General features: G+C 43.6%; 2 protein-coding genes across 2 annotated transcripts in view; one reads left to right on the forward strand and one right to left on the reverse strand.

Moving 5' to 3' along the window:
- CAPN8 (calpain 8) overlaps window positions 1-12978 on the reverse strand; it is a 210177-nt gene extending 197199 nt beyond the window's left edge. Inside the window, exon 1 of the mRNA XM_033935863.1 lies at window positions 12878-12978. Coding sequence (XP_033791754.1) covers window positions 12878-12901 — 24 coding nt within the window. The 5' untranslated portion in view covers window positions 12902-12978. The remainder of the gene's footprint in view (window positions 1-12877) is intronic.
- Window positions 12979-13779: 801 nt separating this feature from the next.
- LOC117356530 (calpain-2 catalytic subunit-like) overlaps window positions 13780-19898 on the forward strand; it is a 128990-nt gene continuing 122871 nt past the window's right edge. The window contains exon 1 of the mRNA XM_033935860.1: window positions 13780-14154. Within this exon, the coding sequence (XP_033791751.1) occupies window positions 13918-14154 (237 nt within the window). The 5' untranslated portion in view covers window positions 13780-13917. The remainder of the gene's footprint in view (window positions 14155-19898) is intronic.

Here is a 19898-nt window from a genome sequence, read left to right on the forward strand (position 1 = left end):
GAGGTGTTCAGTTGCACAAAACTGACCTCATTGTGACCTCATCAATCTGCATCTTCCAGTAATATGCCACAATTAAAAGACGTGGTGGGTGTTGAACCCACAACTTCTGGATGTTAGCAGCACAGGCTGGGCTCCTAACCGATAGAGCTACAGCTGCTTGACTGAACTGTCCGTGCTTCATTAGGTATCATATCAGGATGAACTCAAATAAGTTTAAGCAAAGGAATGCCTAAAGATTTGGAACGTTTTCAAGTAGAAAACAAATATGAAATATGTATTAAAGAATTGCAGCACAAATAACGCCTAAACGGAACAGATTATTTACAGTCCTATATGCATTAGTACAGTGCTTAGAATGAAGATTAGCGTGTGAGAAAAACGGAGCTCCACCTCACATGCATTCAAGCACACTTGGGAATATGGGTTTGGGGCTCAGTGAAAGCAGCGCTTTTAACCATTGAGCTACCACTCTTTTGTCTCAGCCTACTATGACATTATAGCTAAACTCCTTTTCCCTTAGCACTTCACTAAGATATGATATGACAAGGGAACCAGAGGAATTGGAGCTGTGGGTCAGTGAGGAAAGGCACTCTCTACCAATTGTCCGGCCTTTGAGGGTTCAAATCCCAGCCTGTATTTTACTTGTGGCGTATCTGCCTTCCAGGTGCACTTTGATGATGCTTTCCACTTCTTATAGGAGTTGAATATAACATTTCTCCATTTAAACATGGCATACGTTGTTAGTTTTTATCGTGGTAAAGTATACATTTCTGAAATGGTGAAGAAATGGCAGAAAGCGGTATAAGTAAATCCAAACTGCTATAAGCACAAGAAAGCATTTGTAGCTCAACACGCTAATGCTCCTTTTCTGAGCTTTGCCATCTAAAACTCCCCAGTTCGACTCCCACCTTTGCTAATTTTAATAAGGTCCTAGTTTTTTGCTATTAGCTCTTATAACATTTCCCTTTGCAGGCAAACCTATTTTCAACTTACCATGGCTCGGACATCCTAAGCAGTGATGAGAGCACATTAACCAGGCGATCCACAAATGTCATCTTGCTGTCAGAGGAAAGGTGTCTCTCATCACTGCTTAGGATGTCCGAGCCATGGTAAGTTGAAAATAGGTTTGCCTGCAAAGGGAAATGTTATAAGAGCTAATAGCAAAAAACTAGGACCTTATTAAAATTAGCAAAGGTGGGAGTCGAACTGGGGAGTTTTAGATGGCAAAGCTCAGAAAAGGAGCATTAGCGTGTTGAGCTACAAATGCTTTCTTGTGCTTATAGCAGTTTGGATTTGCTTATACCGCTTTCTGCCATTTCTTCACCATTTCAGAAATGTATACTTTACCACGATAAAAACTAACAACGTATGCCATGTTTAAATGGAGAAATGTTATATTCAACTCCTATAAGAAGTGGAAAGCATCATCAAAGTGCACCTGGAAGGCAGATACGCCACAAGTAAAATACAGGCTGGGATTTGAACTCTCAAAGGCCGGACAATTGGTAGAGAGTGCCTTTCCTCACTGACCCACAGCTCCAATTCCTCTGGTTCCCTTGTCATATCATATCTTAGTGAAGTGCTAAGGGAAAAGGAGTTTAGCTATAATGTCATAGTAGGCTGAGACAAAAGAGTGGTAGCTCAATGGTTAAAAGCGCTGCTTTCACTGAGCCCCAAACCCATATTCCCAAGTGTGCTTGAATGCATGTGAGGTGGAGCTCTGTTTTTCTCACACGCTAATCTTCATTCTAAGCACTGTACTAATGCATATAGGACTGTAAATAATCTGTTCCGTTTAGGCGTTATTTGTGCTGCAATTCTTTAATACATATTTCATATTTGTTTTCTACTTGAAAACGTTCCAAATCTTTAGGCATTCCTTTGCTTAAACTTATTTGAGTTCATCCTGATATGATACCTAATGAAGCACGGACAGTTCAGTCAAGCAGCTGTAGCTCTATTGGTTAGGAGCCCAGCCTGTGCTGCTAACATCCAGAAGTTGTGGGTTCAACACCCACCACGTCTTTTAATTGTGGCATATTACTGGAAGATGCAGATTGATGAGGTCACAATGAGGTCAGTTTTGTGCAACTGAACACCTCCATTTTGCAATGAGGGAAGCTGGATTGTTAAGGTGTGTATCTGTTTATTCTCTTTTTAAGTGCTGATAATGTGTGCTGGTTTTTCTTTGCTTTCAAAAGAGAGCCGATTGCAGTGCTGTTTGTTGAGACAAAAAAGGGGGTTGTAAAAGCCATGTGAAAATTATATTATGGTTTGGGATGAAATGTGGTTTGTTATCCATGCAATATAATGTGTTCCATTGTTATGGTGTCATTATATTTATTCGGACAGAGAAAAGATGAAATATACCTATTGAAATTCACTATTGGAATTATTGATGAAAAAACACAGCGGACGTCTGCCTCGCGTGTAACAAAAAGCCGCAATTACGATAGTTGAAACGGCATTGAAATCCAAGCTAGACCAGGGTTTCTTACGTCTACATAATTCACGAGATTTAGACGCACGCGTTCGCCCAAGTAGCGCCTATCTAGCGTCCCCACTTGGCACGCCCAACGGAACGCCCACGGAACGCCCACGTCCAGAGCTGCAGACGGGACTATGCTTTCGATAGACGTTAGTTCGTTATGTACTACCTAGGGACGTCTATGTGTCGTTAATTACCCAATTAACATCAATTAAGACCCTTAACTCCGTAATTATTCACTTGCAGCGGACGTCCAAAGCACGCCTAAGTTAAACGCAGTAATAGAGAATTTAGGCCATAGGGTATAAATAGTATTCTATAATGCATACTGTATGTTCAGTCAAAAGAAAGACTACAGTAAAAGATATGCAAATGCCCAAATGTACCAAAACCATCAATGAACACCATCTGAAGCTCATATATGGACAACCACCACAGAAACACTCTACCTCTATATTATAACACTATTACTAAAGCTCATATATTGTAGCTGATGTATTGTAACACCATTACTATAGCTCATATTTTATAGCTCATGTATCATAACACCATTATAGAAGCTCATGTAGACCACTCTGAATTGACTCCCCTGTCATTAGTAGTGGTATAGAAGCCTTCAATAAACAATTAGCTTAAGCCAGAAGGATTCTAGGCAACAGTAGAGAGCTGCATAATCAGAAGAAAGGAGGTGGTTATAATGTTACAACATAGGACATTGTTGAGGCCCCACTTAGAGTGCTGTTTTCAATTGCAGAGGCTGGAGTCATTACAGAGGAAAGCAGCCAAAATGGCACAAGGCTTCTATCAGAAGACATGAAAGAGATTGGAGGTCCTAAATATGTATATGCTAGAGGAGAGATGGAAGGGATATGATTAAGACTGGTTCTTTTTAATCTCTTTCTAAGTGATATTATAGAGGAGCTGATGGTATGATTTCCCCCTTCACAAATGAAACCAAACTCTGCAATAGGGTAGGGTAGGGATCCATCACTGCAGTTCTTTCATTCTTAGGGCTGCCAGCAGTGAGAGTGAGGTAAACACGCTGTCTTCGGCAGCCTAGAAGTTTTCCCTCTGCTACTGTTCCCTATCCCAGCATAGGCAGGAAGCAGTAGCAGAGAGAAAGCTTCCAGGCCACCAAAGGCAGTGTGTTTACTTCACTCATGCTGTTGGATGCCCAAAGAGTGCAAGAGCAGCTGCCTTGCTTAGATCCTGTGGAGGGATGAACGCAGGAGAGTTTGTGATGAGGGGTGGCAATTAGAGAGATGCTGTACCACAGAGATAGGGAGGAAAAAAAAGAAAGATGCCAGACTTTCAGGAAAGTGAAGGCAAGAAACCAGACTGCAAGAAGGGAAGGAGAGAGATGTTGGACTACTGGAGGGAGAGGGAAGGAGAGAGAGATGTCAGACCAAGGAAAGGAAGGAAGAAGAGAGAGAAATTCCAGACTAGGATAGGGATGAAGAAAGAAGGGAAGGGGAGGAGACAGATAACAGACACAAGAAGGGGGAAAGGGAAGGAGAGAAATGGACTACTGGAGGGGGAGGGAAGGAGAGAAAGAGAGAGATGACAGACCAGAAAAGGAAAAGAGAGAGGTAGGGGAGAGAGGAAGAGAAGGACAGAGATGACAGACCACAAAGGGGGAGGAGGGAAGGGAAGAGTGATGCCAGACTGTGAAAAGGAGAGAAAAAAGATGTCAGACCACTAGAGGGGGAGGAGATGCTGCACAGGGTTAGAGAGGAAGGGGAGAAAGAGGGAGGAAATGATGGACCAGCCTACCCCATACCAACTGCTTCTCAGAACACATCATGATTTGCACAGCTGCTTCCCTGGCTTAGAGGGAATATTGGTTACAGAAACTTCAGACACAATGTGCCAAGTGCTTTGAACTTAGGGGTGAATATGAATGGAGTCACTTGTAAGTTTAATGGGTCCACGTCATTGCCTTCTTAGATGGTCTGAGAATCTTAGCTACTAGTATTATTTATCACTTCTATAGCACTGAAAAGCATACGCAGCACTGTACATTTTGACATTTAAGCTGTTAGTTCACCCCTATTATTAAGTTTTTAAAAAGGAGTTTTAAAAAACTGCAAAAAAAATTCCTCACTTCTGTCTACAATATTTATGTAATTTAAAGTGGAACTATAGAAACTTTAAACCACAGGCTTCAATGCAAGAACATAAGAATGGCCTTACTGGATAAGCCCAATGGTACATCAAGCCCAATAGCCCATTCTCACGGTGGCTAATCCAGGTCACTAGTACCTGGCCAAAACCCAAAGAGGAGCAACATTCCACTCTGTAAACCTTTAGCCTTAGGAGGGGTGTGAGAACACCCAGTACTGTGTCATTTGAGGAAGGAGTTTGTAAGTTAAGCCAGAGACCTGAGAAAACAAGAGACACAAAAGGGTTGGTGAATATTCTTACAGGTATTCCCTGCCTCCACCCTACAGTACTACTAAGGTGTGGCAGACTACAAGGAGTTTAGTAACAGGAGATATTACCGTGGAACCTATTCTGTCCTCCAATGGCAAAAGGAAGCACGTGATATTTTTATAGAAATTGGGTTAATGGCATTTCTGACTTAGGGGCAGAAAGTGATATATACACACATGTAATCCAGCTTGAAATAAATCCTGTAGAGCTGTGTTTCTCAACTCAGTCTTGGAGTATCCCCTTGCCAGTCAGGTTTTCAAAATATCCATAATGAATATACATGAAAGAAATTTGTATATAATGGAGGCAGTGTATGCAAATGAAGTTTATGCAAATTCAATAGGGATATCCTGAAAACCTGACTGGCAAGGGGGTACTCCAGGACCGAGTTGAGAAACACTGCTGTAGAGGGTCCTTTTTTTAAAATAAAAAAAAACAACCAACTTTACCTGACAGCATAAACTAATTACTGCAGTTCAACATACGTTTTCCTTCGTTTTCTCAAAATATAAGTGTTACAATTTGTTTCTTTTTGCAACTGCAGGACAGTATTGAGAACAGAAGCTTATGCCCTTTCATTGGCTACTCTCAGTAGGGGCCAGTTCCCCTGCTGAGCCCTGGACTTCTTCAGAGCTGCAAGCTGCCCAGATGTAATGAATATTCCTTCCCTATCCTGTCACCCAATTTGGTTTTCTCTAGTCCTATATAACATGCCGATGTAGGTGATGCTAAATGTATTTTCACAAACATTTGAAAAAGCACAGTTACTTACCTTAACAGGTGTTATCCAGGGACAGCAGGCAGCTATTCTCACATATGGGTGACGTCATCAACGGAGCCCGGATGCAGAAGCCTCGCAAGCAGACTTGGTTGTAGAAACTAGAAGTTTTGAGTCAGCTGCACCACGCATGCGCGAGTGCCTTCTCTCCTCAGTTCAGATAGCTAGCAGAGAAAGCCAACCAGGGGAGGTGGGTGGGTTGTGAGAATAGCTGCCTGCAGTCCCTGGATAACACCTGTTACGGTAAGTAACTGTGCTTTCTCCCAGGACAAGCAGGCAGCCTATTCTCACATATGGGTGACCTCCAAGCTAACCAGAATGGGATGGTGGGAGCATTGGCAATTTAGGTGAATAAATTTTGTAATACGCTCTGGCCAAAATGGCCATCCTGTCTGGAGAAAACATCCAGACAATAGTGAGAAGTGAAAGTGTGAACCGAGGACCAAGTAGCAGCCTTGCAAATTTCCTCAATAGGTGTAGATCTGAGGAAAGCTACTGAAGCTACCATAGCTCTGACTTTATGGGCTGTGACTCTACTGTGTAGGTGTAATCCAGCCTGAGCATAGCAGAATGATATACAAGCAGCCATCCAGTTGGAGATGATATGCTTAGAGATTGGATGTCCCAACTTGATTGGATCGAAGGAACCAAAAAGTTGAGGAGAAGTTCTGTATGGTTTGGTGCGTTCCAAATAGAAGGCCAAAGCATGTTTACAGTCCAGAATAGGAATTGCTGATTCTCCAGGATGAGAATTAGGCTTTGGATGAACAATGGATTGGTTGAGATGAAATCCTGAAACCACTTTAGGGAGGAATTTAGGATGAGTACGGAGGACCACCTTGTCATGATGGAACACAGTGAAAAGTGGATCAGCAACTAAAGCTTGCAGCTCACTGACTCTTCGAGCAGAAGTGAGGGCAATGAAAACACCATTTTCTAAGTGAGGTACTTTAGATGAGCCGTAGACATTGGTTCAAATGGAAGCTTCATCAGTTGAGCAAGAACAACATTGAGGTCCCAAATGACAGGAGGAGGTTTGACATTGAAAAGTCCTTTCATGAATCTGGAAACCACCGGATGAGCAGAGAGAGGTTTCCCTCCAATAGGTTGATGGAAAGCAGCAATTGCACTGAGATGTTCTCAGATGGATGTAGACTTGAGGCCAGAAGTGGATAAGTGCAAAAGGTAATCCAAACAGAAGATAAGGAGGAATGTTGAGGTTCCTTATCATGAGAAAAACACCACGTAGAAAATCTAGTCCATTTTTGGTGATAACATTGTCTAGTGGTAAGTTTCCTAGAAGCCTCTAAAATGTCTCGTACAGATTGAGAAAACTAAAGAGGATTTATGTTGAGAGGTACCAAGCTGTCAGGTGTAGAGACTTCAGGTTGGGATGAAGCAGAGATCCCTGACTCTGTGTAAGCAGAGATGGAAAAACTGGTAGAAGGTATGGCTCCCTGCTGCTGAGTTGAAGTAGAAGGGAGTACTAAGGTTGTCTCGGCCACCGAGGAGCAATCAGAATCATGGTGGCATGGTCGTTCTTCAACTTGACAAGAGTCTTGAGAATGAGGGGTAATGGAGGGAATGCATACAGGAAGAGATTCGTCCATTCCAGAAGAAAAGCATCTGCCTCGAGGCGATGAGAAGAATAGATCCTGGAACAGAACTGAGGCAGTTTGTGGTTGTGGGGAGCTGCAAAGAGATCTATCTGAGGCGTTCCCCACTGTGAAAAAATGTGATGAAGAGGCGAGGAATGGAGTGTCCATTCATGAGGTTGCAGAAGATGACTCAAGTTGCCCCCAAGCAATTTTTCGCCCCTTGGATGTAGACAGCTTTGAGGAAGGTGTTGTGGCGGATTGCCCAGTCCCAAACCTTCAGAGCTTCTTGACAAAGGGAGGAAGATCCCGTCCCTCCTGTTTGTTGACATAATACATGGCGACTTGGTTGTCTGTCCGAATGAGGACTACCTGGTCGTGAAGAAGATGTTGAAAAGCTTTAAGAGCCTTGAAAATTGCTCTGAGTTCCAACAGATTGATGTGACACTGACGATCCGTACTGGTCCAGTGGCCTTGAGTACGGAGGCCATCGAGATGAGCGCCCCAAGCGTAGGTCGAGGAATCTGTTGTGAGGACCTTCTGATGAGGGGGCGTTTGAAACAGCAAGCCTCTGGAGAGATTGGAAGAGAGCATCCACCAACGGAGAGACTGCTTCAATGAAGGAGTGACTGTTATGTGTTGAGAAAGTGGGTTGCAAACCTGCGTCCACTGAGATGCCAGGGTCCACTAAGGAATTCTGAGGTGAAGTCTGGAAAAAGGAGTCACTTGTACTGTGGAGGCCATGTGACCCAGTAGTACCATCATGTGTCTCGCTGAGATTGAAGAGCGGGAAGACACAACATGACAAAGTTGAAGGAGAGCGTCCAGACGTTGTTGCGGAAGGAATGCTCCGAGTTGGATAGCGTCCAGAACAGCTCCGATGAATTGTAGATTCTGAGAGGGTTGAAGTTGGGGATTTGGGAAAGTTGATTTTGAATCCCAAACTCTGTAGGAACCATGTAGTCCGTTGGGTCACTACAATAACCCCTTGAAATGTTGAATCATTGATGAGCCAGTTGTCCAGGTAGGGAAATACCTGAAGACCATGGTTTCTGAGAGCTACGGCTACCACTACCAGGCACTTGGTGAACACTCTGGGAGATGAAGCCAGGCCAAAGGGCAGCACTCTGTATTAATAATGCAGATTCCCCACCCGAAATCTGAGATATTGGCAGGAAGCTGGATGAATGGGAATATGAGTATAAGCCTCCTTGAGATCCAGAGAGCATAACCAGTCGTTCTGATTGAGAAGGGGATAAAGGGATGATAGGGATAACATGCAAAATTTTTCTTTGATTAAAAATTTGTTGAGAGCCCTGAGATCCAGAATGGGTCGCAGATCGACCATTTTCTTTGGAACAAGCAAGTAACTGGAGTAAAACCCCCTGTTCTGGTGTTCCAAAGGAATTGGTTCGATGGCATGGAGACGAAGCAGAGCTTGAGCTTCCTGTAGAAGAAGGGCGGTCTGGGATGGACTGGAAGGATACTCTCTTGGAGGAATCTCTGGTGGAAGCTGAGTGAAATGAAGAGAGTATCCTTCCCTGATGATGGACAGCACCCAGAGGTCGGATGTAATTGTCTGCCATCGGTGGTAAAAATTATGGAGACAACCTCCTATAGGGGGAAGATAAGTCAGAAACAGAACGGTGGAGGTTATGCTCTGTTATAAACAGTCAAAAAGGCTGGGTAGCCTTAGGTGCAGCAGAAGGTTGAGATTTCTGTTGCATCTGATTCTGCTGTTTCTTAGGAGGAGGCCAAGTGTAAGGAGCCGTCCTCGGAGTAAAACGCCTCTGGTAAATGGGAGGAGGGCATGTAGGCTTGGCAGGAGCTGGCTTTGGCTTAGGTCTGACAATAGAAGAAAAAGATTTTTCATGTTCAGACAATTTCTTGGTGGCTACCTCGATAGATTCATTGAAGAGGTCATTGCCTGCACAAGGAATATTAGCCAAGCGGTCCTGAAGATTAGGATCCATGTCAATGGTACGAAGCCAGGCAAGGCGGCGCATTGCTACAGAACAAGCAGCCGCCTGGGTAGACAACTCAAAGGCATCATAAGAAGACTGGAGTAGATGTAATCTGAATTGTGATAGAGAAGCGATGACTTCTTGAAATTCAAAGTGCTTTTGAGTATCTAAATAAGTAAGAAATTTAGGCAAAAGAGCAATAAGGAACTCAAAATAAGTGACAAAATGGAAATTGTAATTGAGGACTTTAGAGGACATCATGCATTCTGATAGATGCGATGTCCAAATTTGTCCATAGTTTTCCCTTCTCTTCCAGGAGGAACGGTAGCATAAACTTGGAAGGATGGAATCTTTTCAAGGAAGACTCCACAAGTAGGGATTGATGATATAACTAAATTCTCAAATCCTTTACAATGCTTTTATATCTGGAGTCTAATTTGCCTGGAACAGCTGGAATTGCATAAGGAGTCTCCAGGCATCTGGTAAAAGTTTGAGATAAAATCTTGTGAATAGGAAGCTTAAGTGACTCTGGCTGGAGGTTGAGGAAGATGCATGACTTCGAGATACTTAGAGTATTTGGAACCAGCATCCAATTGAAGGTCCATGTCCACAGCTATCTGACGAAGAAAAGAGGAGAAAGATAGCTGATCCGATAATGCCTTGCCTCGAGAAGGACTCGAGGTCGTCAAGGCAGCCTGGGTCGAAGATGAAGCTTCGGCTGGAAAAAAGGCATCGAAAGAATAGGGAGACTTGGATGAGGCAATCGAAACCGCTGAGTCCTTGAGGTGTGGAAGTGGAGACTTCAAACGAGGAGTCGGCGGTCTAGTAGGTGTACAGCGAGGCTTAGTTGAAGAAGGACGCTCCTTAGAAGAAGAACTATGCCTGGAAAGATGCCTCGAAGAAGGTCTCGATCATGGGTGAGAACGGTCCTTGGAAGCTGATCTCGAAGATCGAGGAGACTTCACCCTGGAGAGGGAAGCAGCCGATGCCACCAAAGAATGGATAGGACTGGAGGCTGTGGATCGAAGCTCCAGAGGCTTGATGGAGGAACCTCGATACACTCCCAAAGACTCTACTCCTTGCATGGAGTGTGAGGATTCCTGCCGATGCACTTGCAAAGAGTCTGCTCTTGCTTCACGTGCTTAGATGACAGACCAGACACTCGCAGGGACTCTGCTCCCTGCGTCGAGTGTGTAGACTCAGACTGAGGCCTAGGAAGAGGCTCGACCTTGTGGGAGTCTGCAGAATGCCCAGGCTGGATTAGAATAGCTAGCTTCGGTCCCATTTTGGTGAGGAACTGAACAAATTGCTGCTCTAACAAGGTCTGGAAAGAAGCCGGCAAGGATGGATCCGTGTCTGAAACCGGACCACCTGCCTTGGCTGGAGGTTCCACCGAGGCAGTAGAAATGTGCTTTGACTTAGAAGTCTTAGGCACCTTAAGCACCACCTGTGGAACTGTCTGCTGGGCTATCTGACCTGAGGATACAGGGGAAGATACAGCAGACGTTGTTGAAGAAAGAGCCACTTCAAACGAGGGAGGTCTGATGAGGCTCGAGGTCGAAGCAGTGGAGGCAGGAGGGCCCTCGGTCGAAGGCGAGACCGAGGTCGGCTTCGGAGTCGAGGAAGTGGTTGAATCCATCTAGAAGAGCTTCTCCACTGAAAGTAGACGACTTTAAGGGCTCGAGGTTGAAAAGTAGCACAGCGTTCACACGACTTTGGATGATGTTGTGGCCCAAGGCACTTGAGGTACCTGCTGTGTGGCCCGTGAGAGAAATCGCATGCTGACACTGGCTACACTTCTTAAAGTCTGTCACTGGCCGGAACATAGAAGGAAAAACAGCTGCTGTAAGGTCGAAGCCCCAGGGCTGCGGCCGAGCGGCCTGCCCCGGCAGCCGAACGGAAGAAATACATTTTTTTTTAAACTAGAAATAAAAGAAAGAAAGTAAGTACAGCGATTCGTGAAGAAAATAACACAAACCGCGGTGAGAGAAGGCACGAAGTTGAAAAAGTTAAACGCAGAGAGTCAAAGATGGACTTCTCAGCTCCGCGGAAAACTGAGAACTGAGGAGACACACCCTACGCTGGGCGGGAAGGCAGTCGCGCATGCGCGGTGCGGCTGACTCGAAACTTCTAGTTTCTACAAGCAAGTCTGCTTGCAAGGCTTCTGCATCCGGGCTCCGTCGATGACGTCACCCATATATGAGAATAGGCTGCCTGCTTGTCCTGGGATAATGATCTTTTCTTCATCCAGTCAGGGATGACGTTTTAGTGGGTTTAAATACAGTAGTACAAATTCATCTAGATTAAGTTGTCTGCATATGTTAGTACAATTCAGGGAAGGGGAGATGGTTTGCACAGGGGTGATGAGACAGTAATATTTTACAGTTCGAAGGACCTATATCTGATAATGAGTGAGAAAGCCAATTAATTATCAAGAGTGATAGATCGTGCTAATTTAGAAAGTTTTCCCATTCCTCTGTGCTCTGAAGTTTTCTTTAAGCAATTTTATTGTAAGGTCATTAATCGAGTGAAAATGTTTGCTTACTGAGCTGTCTGGTTGAACTGATTACTATTTCATCCCTGTGCCTGTCTTCTACCCCTTTACTAAACTAGATGAGTTTTTGCACTTTATAAACCCAGTACATTTCGGATCTTTTCCAGATAAGCCCCGCCACTAATGGAAAAAGTGCACGCGCCGAAAGTTAAGCCCCGCCACCTTTTGCCAGCGCACGCAACCTTAATTAGTGAAGTTCTCAGCACAACGCCCCCACAACAAGGCGCGATGTGTATAAAGTAAAGTGTGGGGGGGTTCCCCCCACGCCCCCCCGTCAGAGCACCCAAAAAAAGATTATAAAAAAGAGGATATGAAACTTAACATTATCAAAAATAGGATAAACTGTCGACCATTTTTTTAAGGGCTCTGACCGGGGGGGGGGTTTGGGGGGGAACCCCCCCCCCCACTTTACTTTATACAGATCGCGCCTCTTTTTTATAATCTTTTTTGGGTGGCGGGGGTTAACTTTTTGGCGGGGCTTATCTGGAAAAGATCCTGCATTTCTTCCCTGACCTTATGTTCTTATGTAAATGAAAGAAGATCTCCAAGGAGAATTTAAATGAAACATTAAATACACTGAAAAACTCTAGTGAAATTCACATACACTCAGAATTGTGTGATTCGGCCAAGAGCCAAAGCTCCTATAGCCAAACTCATCACCCAATCACTGGGTATGGAATGCTATTTAATTTTAACTAGACAATATTCTTATTCATATATTTTGCAAAAGTTTCAAAAGTGGCAAAAGAATAACTTTCACTTAGCTTTTGGGGTAGTAACAGGTCCCGACATGGGCCATGTTTCGCAAATCTTTATCAAGGAACCCAAAAAGTAAGAGTTGGTGACTGAAAATGCCAGTCAGGCAGTGTGATTTCAAAACGTGCTATTCTATCCAATTTGATCTCCTGTTTCCTGATACTAGCTCTAGTGTATGGCTCCCCTATCTGGGGTTTGTTTGGTTTTTTTGTTTTTTTACTTATGTTCTTATGACCTGATGAAGAAAGGATAACTCTTGAAAACGTGTCAAAGATACTTATAAATTAATCCAATAAACAGATTTCTTACCTGTTGATCCTGATTTTCCCACATCCAGCTGGACTAACATTGCAGTCCCGACTCTCTGTATAACAAAAGGGATGGCATAAGCAGGGCAGCATCCCTCTTCCAGGTACTTGCAGCTGAAGACATCAAACAAGACCATGCAATCAACCCAAATGCTAGCTTTCTGTTGGACTGAAGTGATGGTTCGGATTCTAGTCTGAAAGGTGAACAGTGATAGAGGAAAATACTGCCAGGTTTTAATAAGGATAATTGGTAGCATAGCAGCTGGCACCCTGCACAAGGAGGAAAAGTGTCCCAGAGCATCTTGTACAACTGGTGATCACCACCTGCCCCAGTCTGAGTTTAACTCTACAGAAAATGATATCAATGGGCTATCTGCTACCTGAACTTAGGGCTCCTTTTACTAAGGTGCACTAGCGTTTTTAGGGCACGCAGATTAGAACGCGCTAACCCCGGGCTACGCGTTAGCATCTAGCGCGCGCGTTAATGCCCTAACTAACGCAGCTTAGTAAAAGGAGCCCTTAATGCAGTATATTAAGAGCTTTTGCTTTTTAGGAACTAATTTTGTCTTTTTGACCTCAACCCAGTCGTTTATATTGGTATATTAAGAGCATACATTTCCAGAACGTGTTTCAGCTCATCTTATCTGGGGGAACCAATCCCATCTCCTAGGTGCCGGCTGGGAAGGCGCTCGAGCTGCCCCAACACTGGCAGTTGGCGTCGAGTTTGAGAAGTCGCCTTCCCTCCCCCCCCCGCCCGACAGCAAATTACGTGACACCGATCCTGAACTAAAGCTGCGGCTCGCTTTGAGGAAGAGCCACACCCAGCCGCTGTTTTCGCTCCCGTCCAGCCCGAGTCAGAGGTGCCGCCGCTGACTTTTTTTTTTTTTTTTTTTTCTCCTCAGGACGCCGAAGCCGAGGTCCGCCGCCGACCTGCTCCGAGCCGGTGTCGATCCGCTCCAATCTCAGCCTCTGCTTTGGGGGGAGGGTTTCAGCCGGAGGAGGTTGCCGGCTTCGCCGTTTTCGCCGCACCGAGACCCGGCGATGAGCGGCGTGGCGGCCAGGTTGGCCAAGGAGCGCGCGCTCGCCCGCGGCTTTGGTGCCAACGAGCACGCGATCAAGTACCTGAACCAGGACTACGAGGCGCTGCGGCGCGAGAGCCTGGAGTCCGGGCAGCTGTTCAAGGACCCGGCCTTCCCCGCCGTGCCCTCCGTGCTGGGCTACAACGAGCTGGGCCCCCGCTCCTCCAAAACGCAGGGCGTCGTGTGGATGAGACCCCCGGTAAGGCTGGGGAGAGGGGGCTCCCCGAAAGCACTTTTCCTTCCCTTCGGCTAGAGTCTTAATCTCGGCTGCACCGGGGCAGATAGGGGAAAAAGTACCTAAAAGAAAAAAAAAGAGAAATGTAAAAAAAACCGCATTGATCCACAGGTTGGAAAATGCGGTATATTAAGCGCCAGTAAACCATAAACGAAACTGTTGAAAGTAGGCATGTGCTTTTTAAACTGTTTGCTTTTCTACTGGGGTCCTTAAAGGGCACCCGTTTGTTCCTTTTTGGGGGGAGGGGGGATTATTAATCCGATTTTATTGCAATATAGAAAAAAAAATGAATGTGATCAAATTACAAGCAGGGTTTCCTTCTATCCAACCGACTGGAGAAAGGGAAAAAAAAAATCAAACCCTAAGTAAGATGCTAGAAAGGGTTCAAAATAGATGGCAGGAATTAATATACTTTTTAATACTGTAAACATAAGCATGCAGTCCCTTCTGGGCAGAAATTTCCAAGGCAGGTTTCCTTAGGCGAGCTGGTCCAGGTTGGAATGTGTGGTGCCCTGGTTAGAGTTGCAGCCTCAGCACCCTGACCTTGTGAGTTAAATTCCCACACTGCTCCTGACCCTGGGCAAGTCACTATTGCCCCATGTACATTAGGTGGAGCGTGAGCCTACTGGGATAGATAGGGAAAATGCTTGAGTGCATGAATGTAAACCTCTTAGGCTATAAGTGATATAAAAATAAACAGATAAAATACTTAGGCTGATACCCAACCTAGGGATGATTCACGAAGACTTTTAGTGGAACTTGGTAAAGCTTTTCTCACATGATGGGGCTGGCCCACCATTAAGCAGGACCAATCCTTCCTAAGTTTCAAGTTTTATTTAAAATTTGATTAATCGCCTATCCTTGATTCTAGGCGATATGCAGTAATAAAAATGGGGGAGTACAAAAATTAAAAACAAAGACGTACAAACAAAATACATAGACATGACATACAATGAAACGAGAGGAGAAGAGGTAGAACTACAATAAATTATAGAAAAGAGAACATTAAAATGAGAAAACAATAGGGATAAAGAGGAACAACTTCATTGCCACTGGCTATCTTTTAGACAAAAAGGGGAAGATCAGTGTTCGAAAACGACTTTAAAGAGACATTTTAATGCTCTGTTAAATCTATCTAGATTTTTTTCCTCTCTAATGTGTATTGGTAATGAATTCCACATCATGGGGGCTGTTACTGAAAATGCTGTCATACGGCGACTATTAGTAATCTTTAATGAGGGTAGGAAGAATAAGGGCTCCTTTTACTAAGCTGCGGGAGCAGTTTTAGCACGTGCGCATTGAGCTGGCATTAGTTCTAGCCACGTAGCGCGGGTTTAGCGCACAGGGCAATTCAGCGCGTGCTAAAAACACTATCGCAGCTTAGTAAAAGGAGCACTAAGTGTTGAGTTGTAGATCTTAAAGCTCTGGGTGGATCATGCGGAATGAGTAGTTTGTCAATAAAGGCAGATTCCTTATTTTTATGTGTTTTGAAAATTAAGGCAATTTTATACGTTATTATGTGTGGTATTGGGAGCCAATGAGCTTTTTTCAACAGCGGAGTAACGTGATCATATTTCTTAGAATTAGTGATGACTTTGATAGCCATATTTTGAATTAACTGAAGCCGTCTGATCTCTTTCTGCAATATCCCTTTGTTTAGGGAGTTGCAAATAGCAGCTACTGTCAAATCAAAGAAATCTGACAGCCATAGAAATTAAAAAAACAAAAAACCCACCAGCCTGTACTGTTAAGGCACAGAGGGGAGTTGGAATCTCTAAATAGTCTTTATTATATATACTAAATAAACTTTAATATTTAAATGTATGATGTCCAATTATGCCTTTTTACAGGATTGTTCTATAAAGTGTGTCATGGAGGGTTTATCAAAATCTCAGGGATTGCCCAGGGCCCTTGAAGTTAACTGAAGTGGGCACACAAATGAAGATTCACCCAGGGCAGGGTTTCTCAAGTCAATGCTGGCGTACTCCCTTGCCAGTCAGGTTTTCAAGATATTCACAAAGAATATACACAGGATTGATTTGCATACACTGCCTCCATTGTATGCAAATCTATTTCATGCATATTAATTGTGAATATCCTGAAAAACTGACTGGCAAGGAGGTACACTGATTTGGGAGATAACTGGCCTAAGGCAGCTAATATCCTTACACCAGCTCTGCACATATAAAGCCCATTTTACATGCAAAAAAGGGTTTTATAAAAGTTTATTTTATTATTAGGTGCATGTGATCCGGGCATATGTATTTCAGGGAGTATTTTTTTGGGCAGAGCAGAGGCATAATTATGATGTTTGTGTGTATTTTTTGCACACTGTTCTGGGACCTTGTATTTAAAAGACAGCTAGGCACCTCTGTTGTCTTTATACAGTATTATAAAGTACTGTAGATGCATTTCTGGATTCCACCAGGCATATGTGACCTAGGCTAGATGGACCATTGATCTGATCCAGTAGGACTTTTCCTATGTTCTTACCTTTGCAGTGTCTGAGGAAAATAAGCCTATAAATTAGCCTGTATTTGAGCGAGATTAGTAGCTGTAGCCACTAGCTTAACATTTCCCACTTACAGCATCAATAATTCATTGAACAGGACTTATAGCACCAAGCACAAATGCTTTTAAAACATTTAAGGGGTGATTCGATAAAGGTCACCCAGATCTGGATGCCAAAATTTAGACCACTAAGCATATAATATTCATTATAGACTATTAGCATAGGACAGCACTAATGCACAGCTAAATACTGTATGCACTTCCATATTCTGTAAGCTTCATGTAGAAGGGGGAGCCACACCATGCCCCACTCATGCTCCTCCTCTGTGAATGACCCCCTTGCTATAGCAGTCATGTGCTAAATTTATAAAATACTGCCAAGTATGCCAAGCACATAGGCACTTAACTGTAACAGTAATGCACATAAGTGCTGCTATTCTATAATTTAGAAGCTCTTTTGGTGCCTAAAATTAGGTGACCTGTTAGAGAATTAGGAGGATAAAATTCTATTCTTTAGCTGGGCACCTGTGTTTACATGCCACTTGCATGCATAAATTTATGGAACACCAGCCCTTTTGTGGGCAGGGTACATTTATGTGCATAAGTAACTGTGTAAATGACAGCAGATTTTACATTACATTAATGACTTTTATTCCACTTTAACGTTGCAGTTCTAGGCGAAGTACAAACGAGGTAAGCTGGACATTTCTAGAATTACAGGATCAGATACTAATTACAAGACTATGACTTATTCAGAAATTTACAGGATCAGGGATTAATTAAGATACGTCATTAGTTTGTCGTGACAAATTTCTTGACTAGCAGGGTCTTTATTTCCCTTTGGAGGGTTTTGTAATCGGGCATTATCAGTAAGTAGGCAAGGTGATGGTCTAGTTTAGCTGCTTCAGTTGCTAATAGATCATCGTACATCTTTTTGCGCTGTGTGCCTTTGATTGGGGGGTAAGTAAATGGAGTTTGAGTTCTCCTTGGCCTGGTTGAGTGAACAGTCCACCCAGTCTGCCCATTAGTTACATGCATTATAAATTCATGATTAAATTGCCTTTTTTCCTTGATATTTCTGGTCCATAGACTGTAAAGTTGACCTGGTATTGTCCTTATGTTCCAACTACTGGAGATACCGTCGAATCTCACTCCAGCCTTCCATTTTATCGTTTGCAGGATACATACAGTCTGCCTAGCAAAGTTCTTATATTCCAAGTTACTGGAGTTCCCATCAATGTCTTCCCTAGCCCATCCTATATCAAATTGCCATAATCAGGACAAAGACATAAGAATAGCCTTACTGGGTCAGACCAATGGTCATTCAAGCCCAGTAGCCCATTCTCACAGTGGCCAGTCCAGGTTACTAATACCTGGCCAAAACCCAAGGAGTAGAAATATTCTATGCTACTGATCCAGGGCAAGCAGTGCAAGTCCCCCCAATATAGTCCTTAGCTCTTCAATATATACCATTTATTTTCTAATTGGAGATCTTCTGTGTTTATCCCACACTTTTTTGAATTTAGTCACTGTTTTCCTTTCCACCACCTCCTCGGGAGGGCATTCCAGGCATCCACCAACCTCTCCATGTAAAAGGATTTCCTAACATTACTCCTAAGTCTACCTCCCCACAGTGGCAATGAAGCAATTAAATGCTCTTCTGTAAAGGTGTGTGTCAGGGGCGTTGTATGTAAATGCAAAAAGTGGGGGAGGGTTCAGATGGGCAGAGGGGAGGAGAAGGACTATGTCTGGTGTAACTGCAGGTGTGTAACTGTTAAGTGCGCTGTTGCTGTGTTGTGCCAAATGCCATTATAGAATATGTTTTCTCTCTGTGTTGCATCAAGGTGCCTAAAATGGGATGTCCACTTATAGAATTGCCTTCATATAGTGCTGTTCTGTAATCTGTGATGCACATTGGGAAGACTAACCCAAATCACAGTTGCTGGATACTAGGGTCTACCTTGGGGGTTAGCGCCTAAGAAAAAAATCTGGGTGTCATTCTAGTCAGTATGATGAAACCTTCCACCAAATGTGTGGCAGTAGCCAAAAAAGCAAACAAGATGCTAGGAATTATTTAAAAAAAGGAATGGGTAACAAGGCAGAATGTTATAATGCCCCTGTATTGCTCCATGAGGCAACCTCACCTGGTGTATTGCGTTCAGTTCTAGTCGCCTTATCTCAGGAAAGATATAGCGGCACTAGAAAAGGTTCAAAGAAGAGCAACCAAGATGATAAAGAGGATGGAACTCTTCTTGTATGAGGAAAGACTATAGAGGTTAGGGCTCTTCAGGTTCGAAAAGAGATGGCTGAGGGGAGATATGATTGAAGTCTACAAAATCCTGAGTGGTGTAGAATGAGTACAAGTGGATCGGGGGTTTTTTTTGTCCATCAAAAATTACAAACACTAGGGGACACTCGATGAAGTTAAAAGGGAAATACTTTTAAAACCAGTAAGAGGAAATCATTTTTCACTTGGAGAATAATTAAGCTCTGGAATGCATCGCCAGAGGCTGTGGTAAGAGTGGATAGTGTAACTGGTTTTAAGAAAGGTTTGGACAATTTCCTGGAGGAAATGCCCATAGTCTGTTATTGAAAAAACATGGAGGAAGCTACTGCTTACCCTGGATTGGTAGCACGGAATGTTGCTACTCCTTGGGTTTTTGCCAGGTACTAGTGACCTGGATTGGCCAGAGTGAGGATGGGCATCTGGGCTAAATGGGCCATTGGTCTGATGAGTGCTAACATTGGTTCTTATGAGTGCTAACATTTGCATGTAAATGTTTAGGACTACCTGCATAGGTGCATATTTACACACATATATAATAATAATAACTTTATTTTTATATACCGCAATACCACAAACAGTTCAGAGCGGTTTACAGAAGAAAAGACTGTATACAAACAGTGATAGTACCAAAAAACTTTCAAAATTACATTAACATGCTAGTGTGCCACCAAAGCAACTATTCTACATATATATGCTTACCATACATAGCTTGTATTTGCAAGAGAACATATAGAGGGGTGTGACATAGGCGGGGCTCTCACTTATACATGTAAATTGTGTGTGACTCTGTTTACACCGACTCTATGGCTGGCATCAGTGTGAGCAGATAAATGTCAGGTGTATTTATACTGGGCCACCCTAGAGTTCTAGGATATATAGAGTAGACTGTAATGCATGCCCTTGGGGCGTC

Source organism: Geotrypetes seraphini, chromosome 3 (genome assembly GCF_902459505.1).
Source record: "Geotrypetes seraphini chromosome 3, aGeoSer1.1, whole genome shotgun sequence".
Classification (NCBI taxonomy): Eukaryota; Metazoa; Chordata; class Amphibia; order Gymnophiona; family Dermophiidae; genus Geotrypetes; species Geotrypetes seraphini.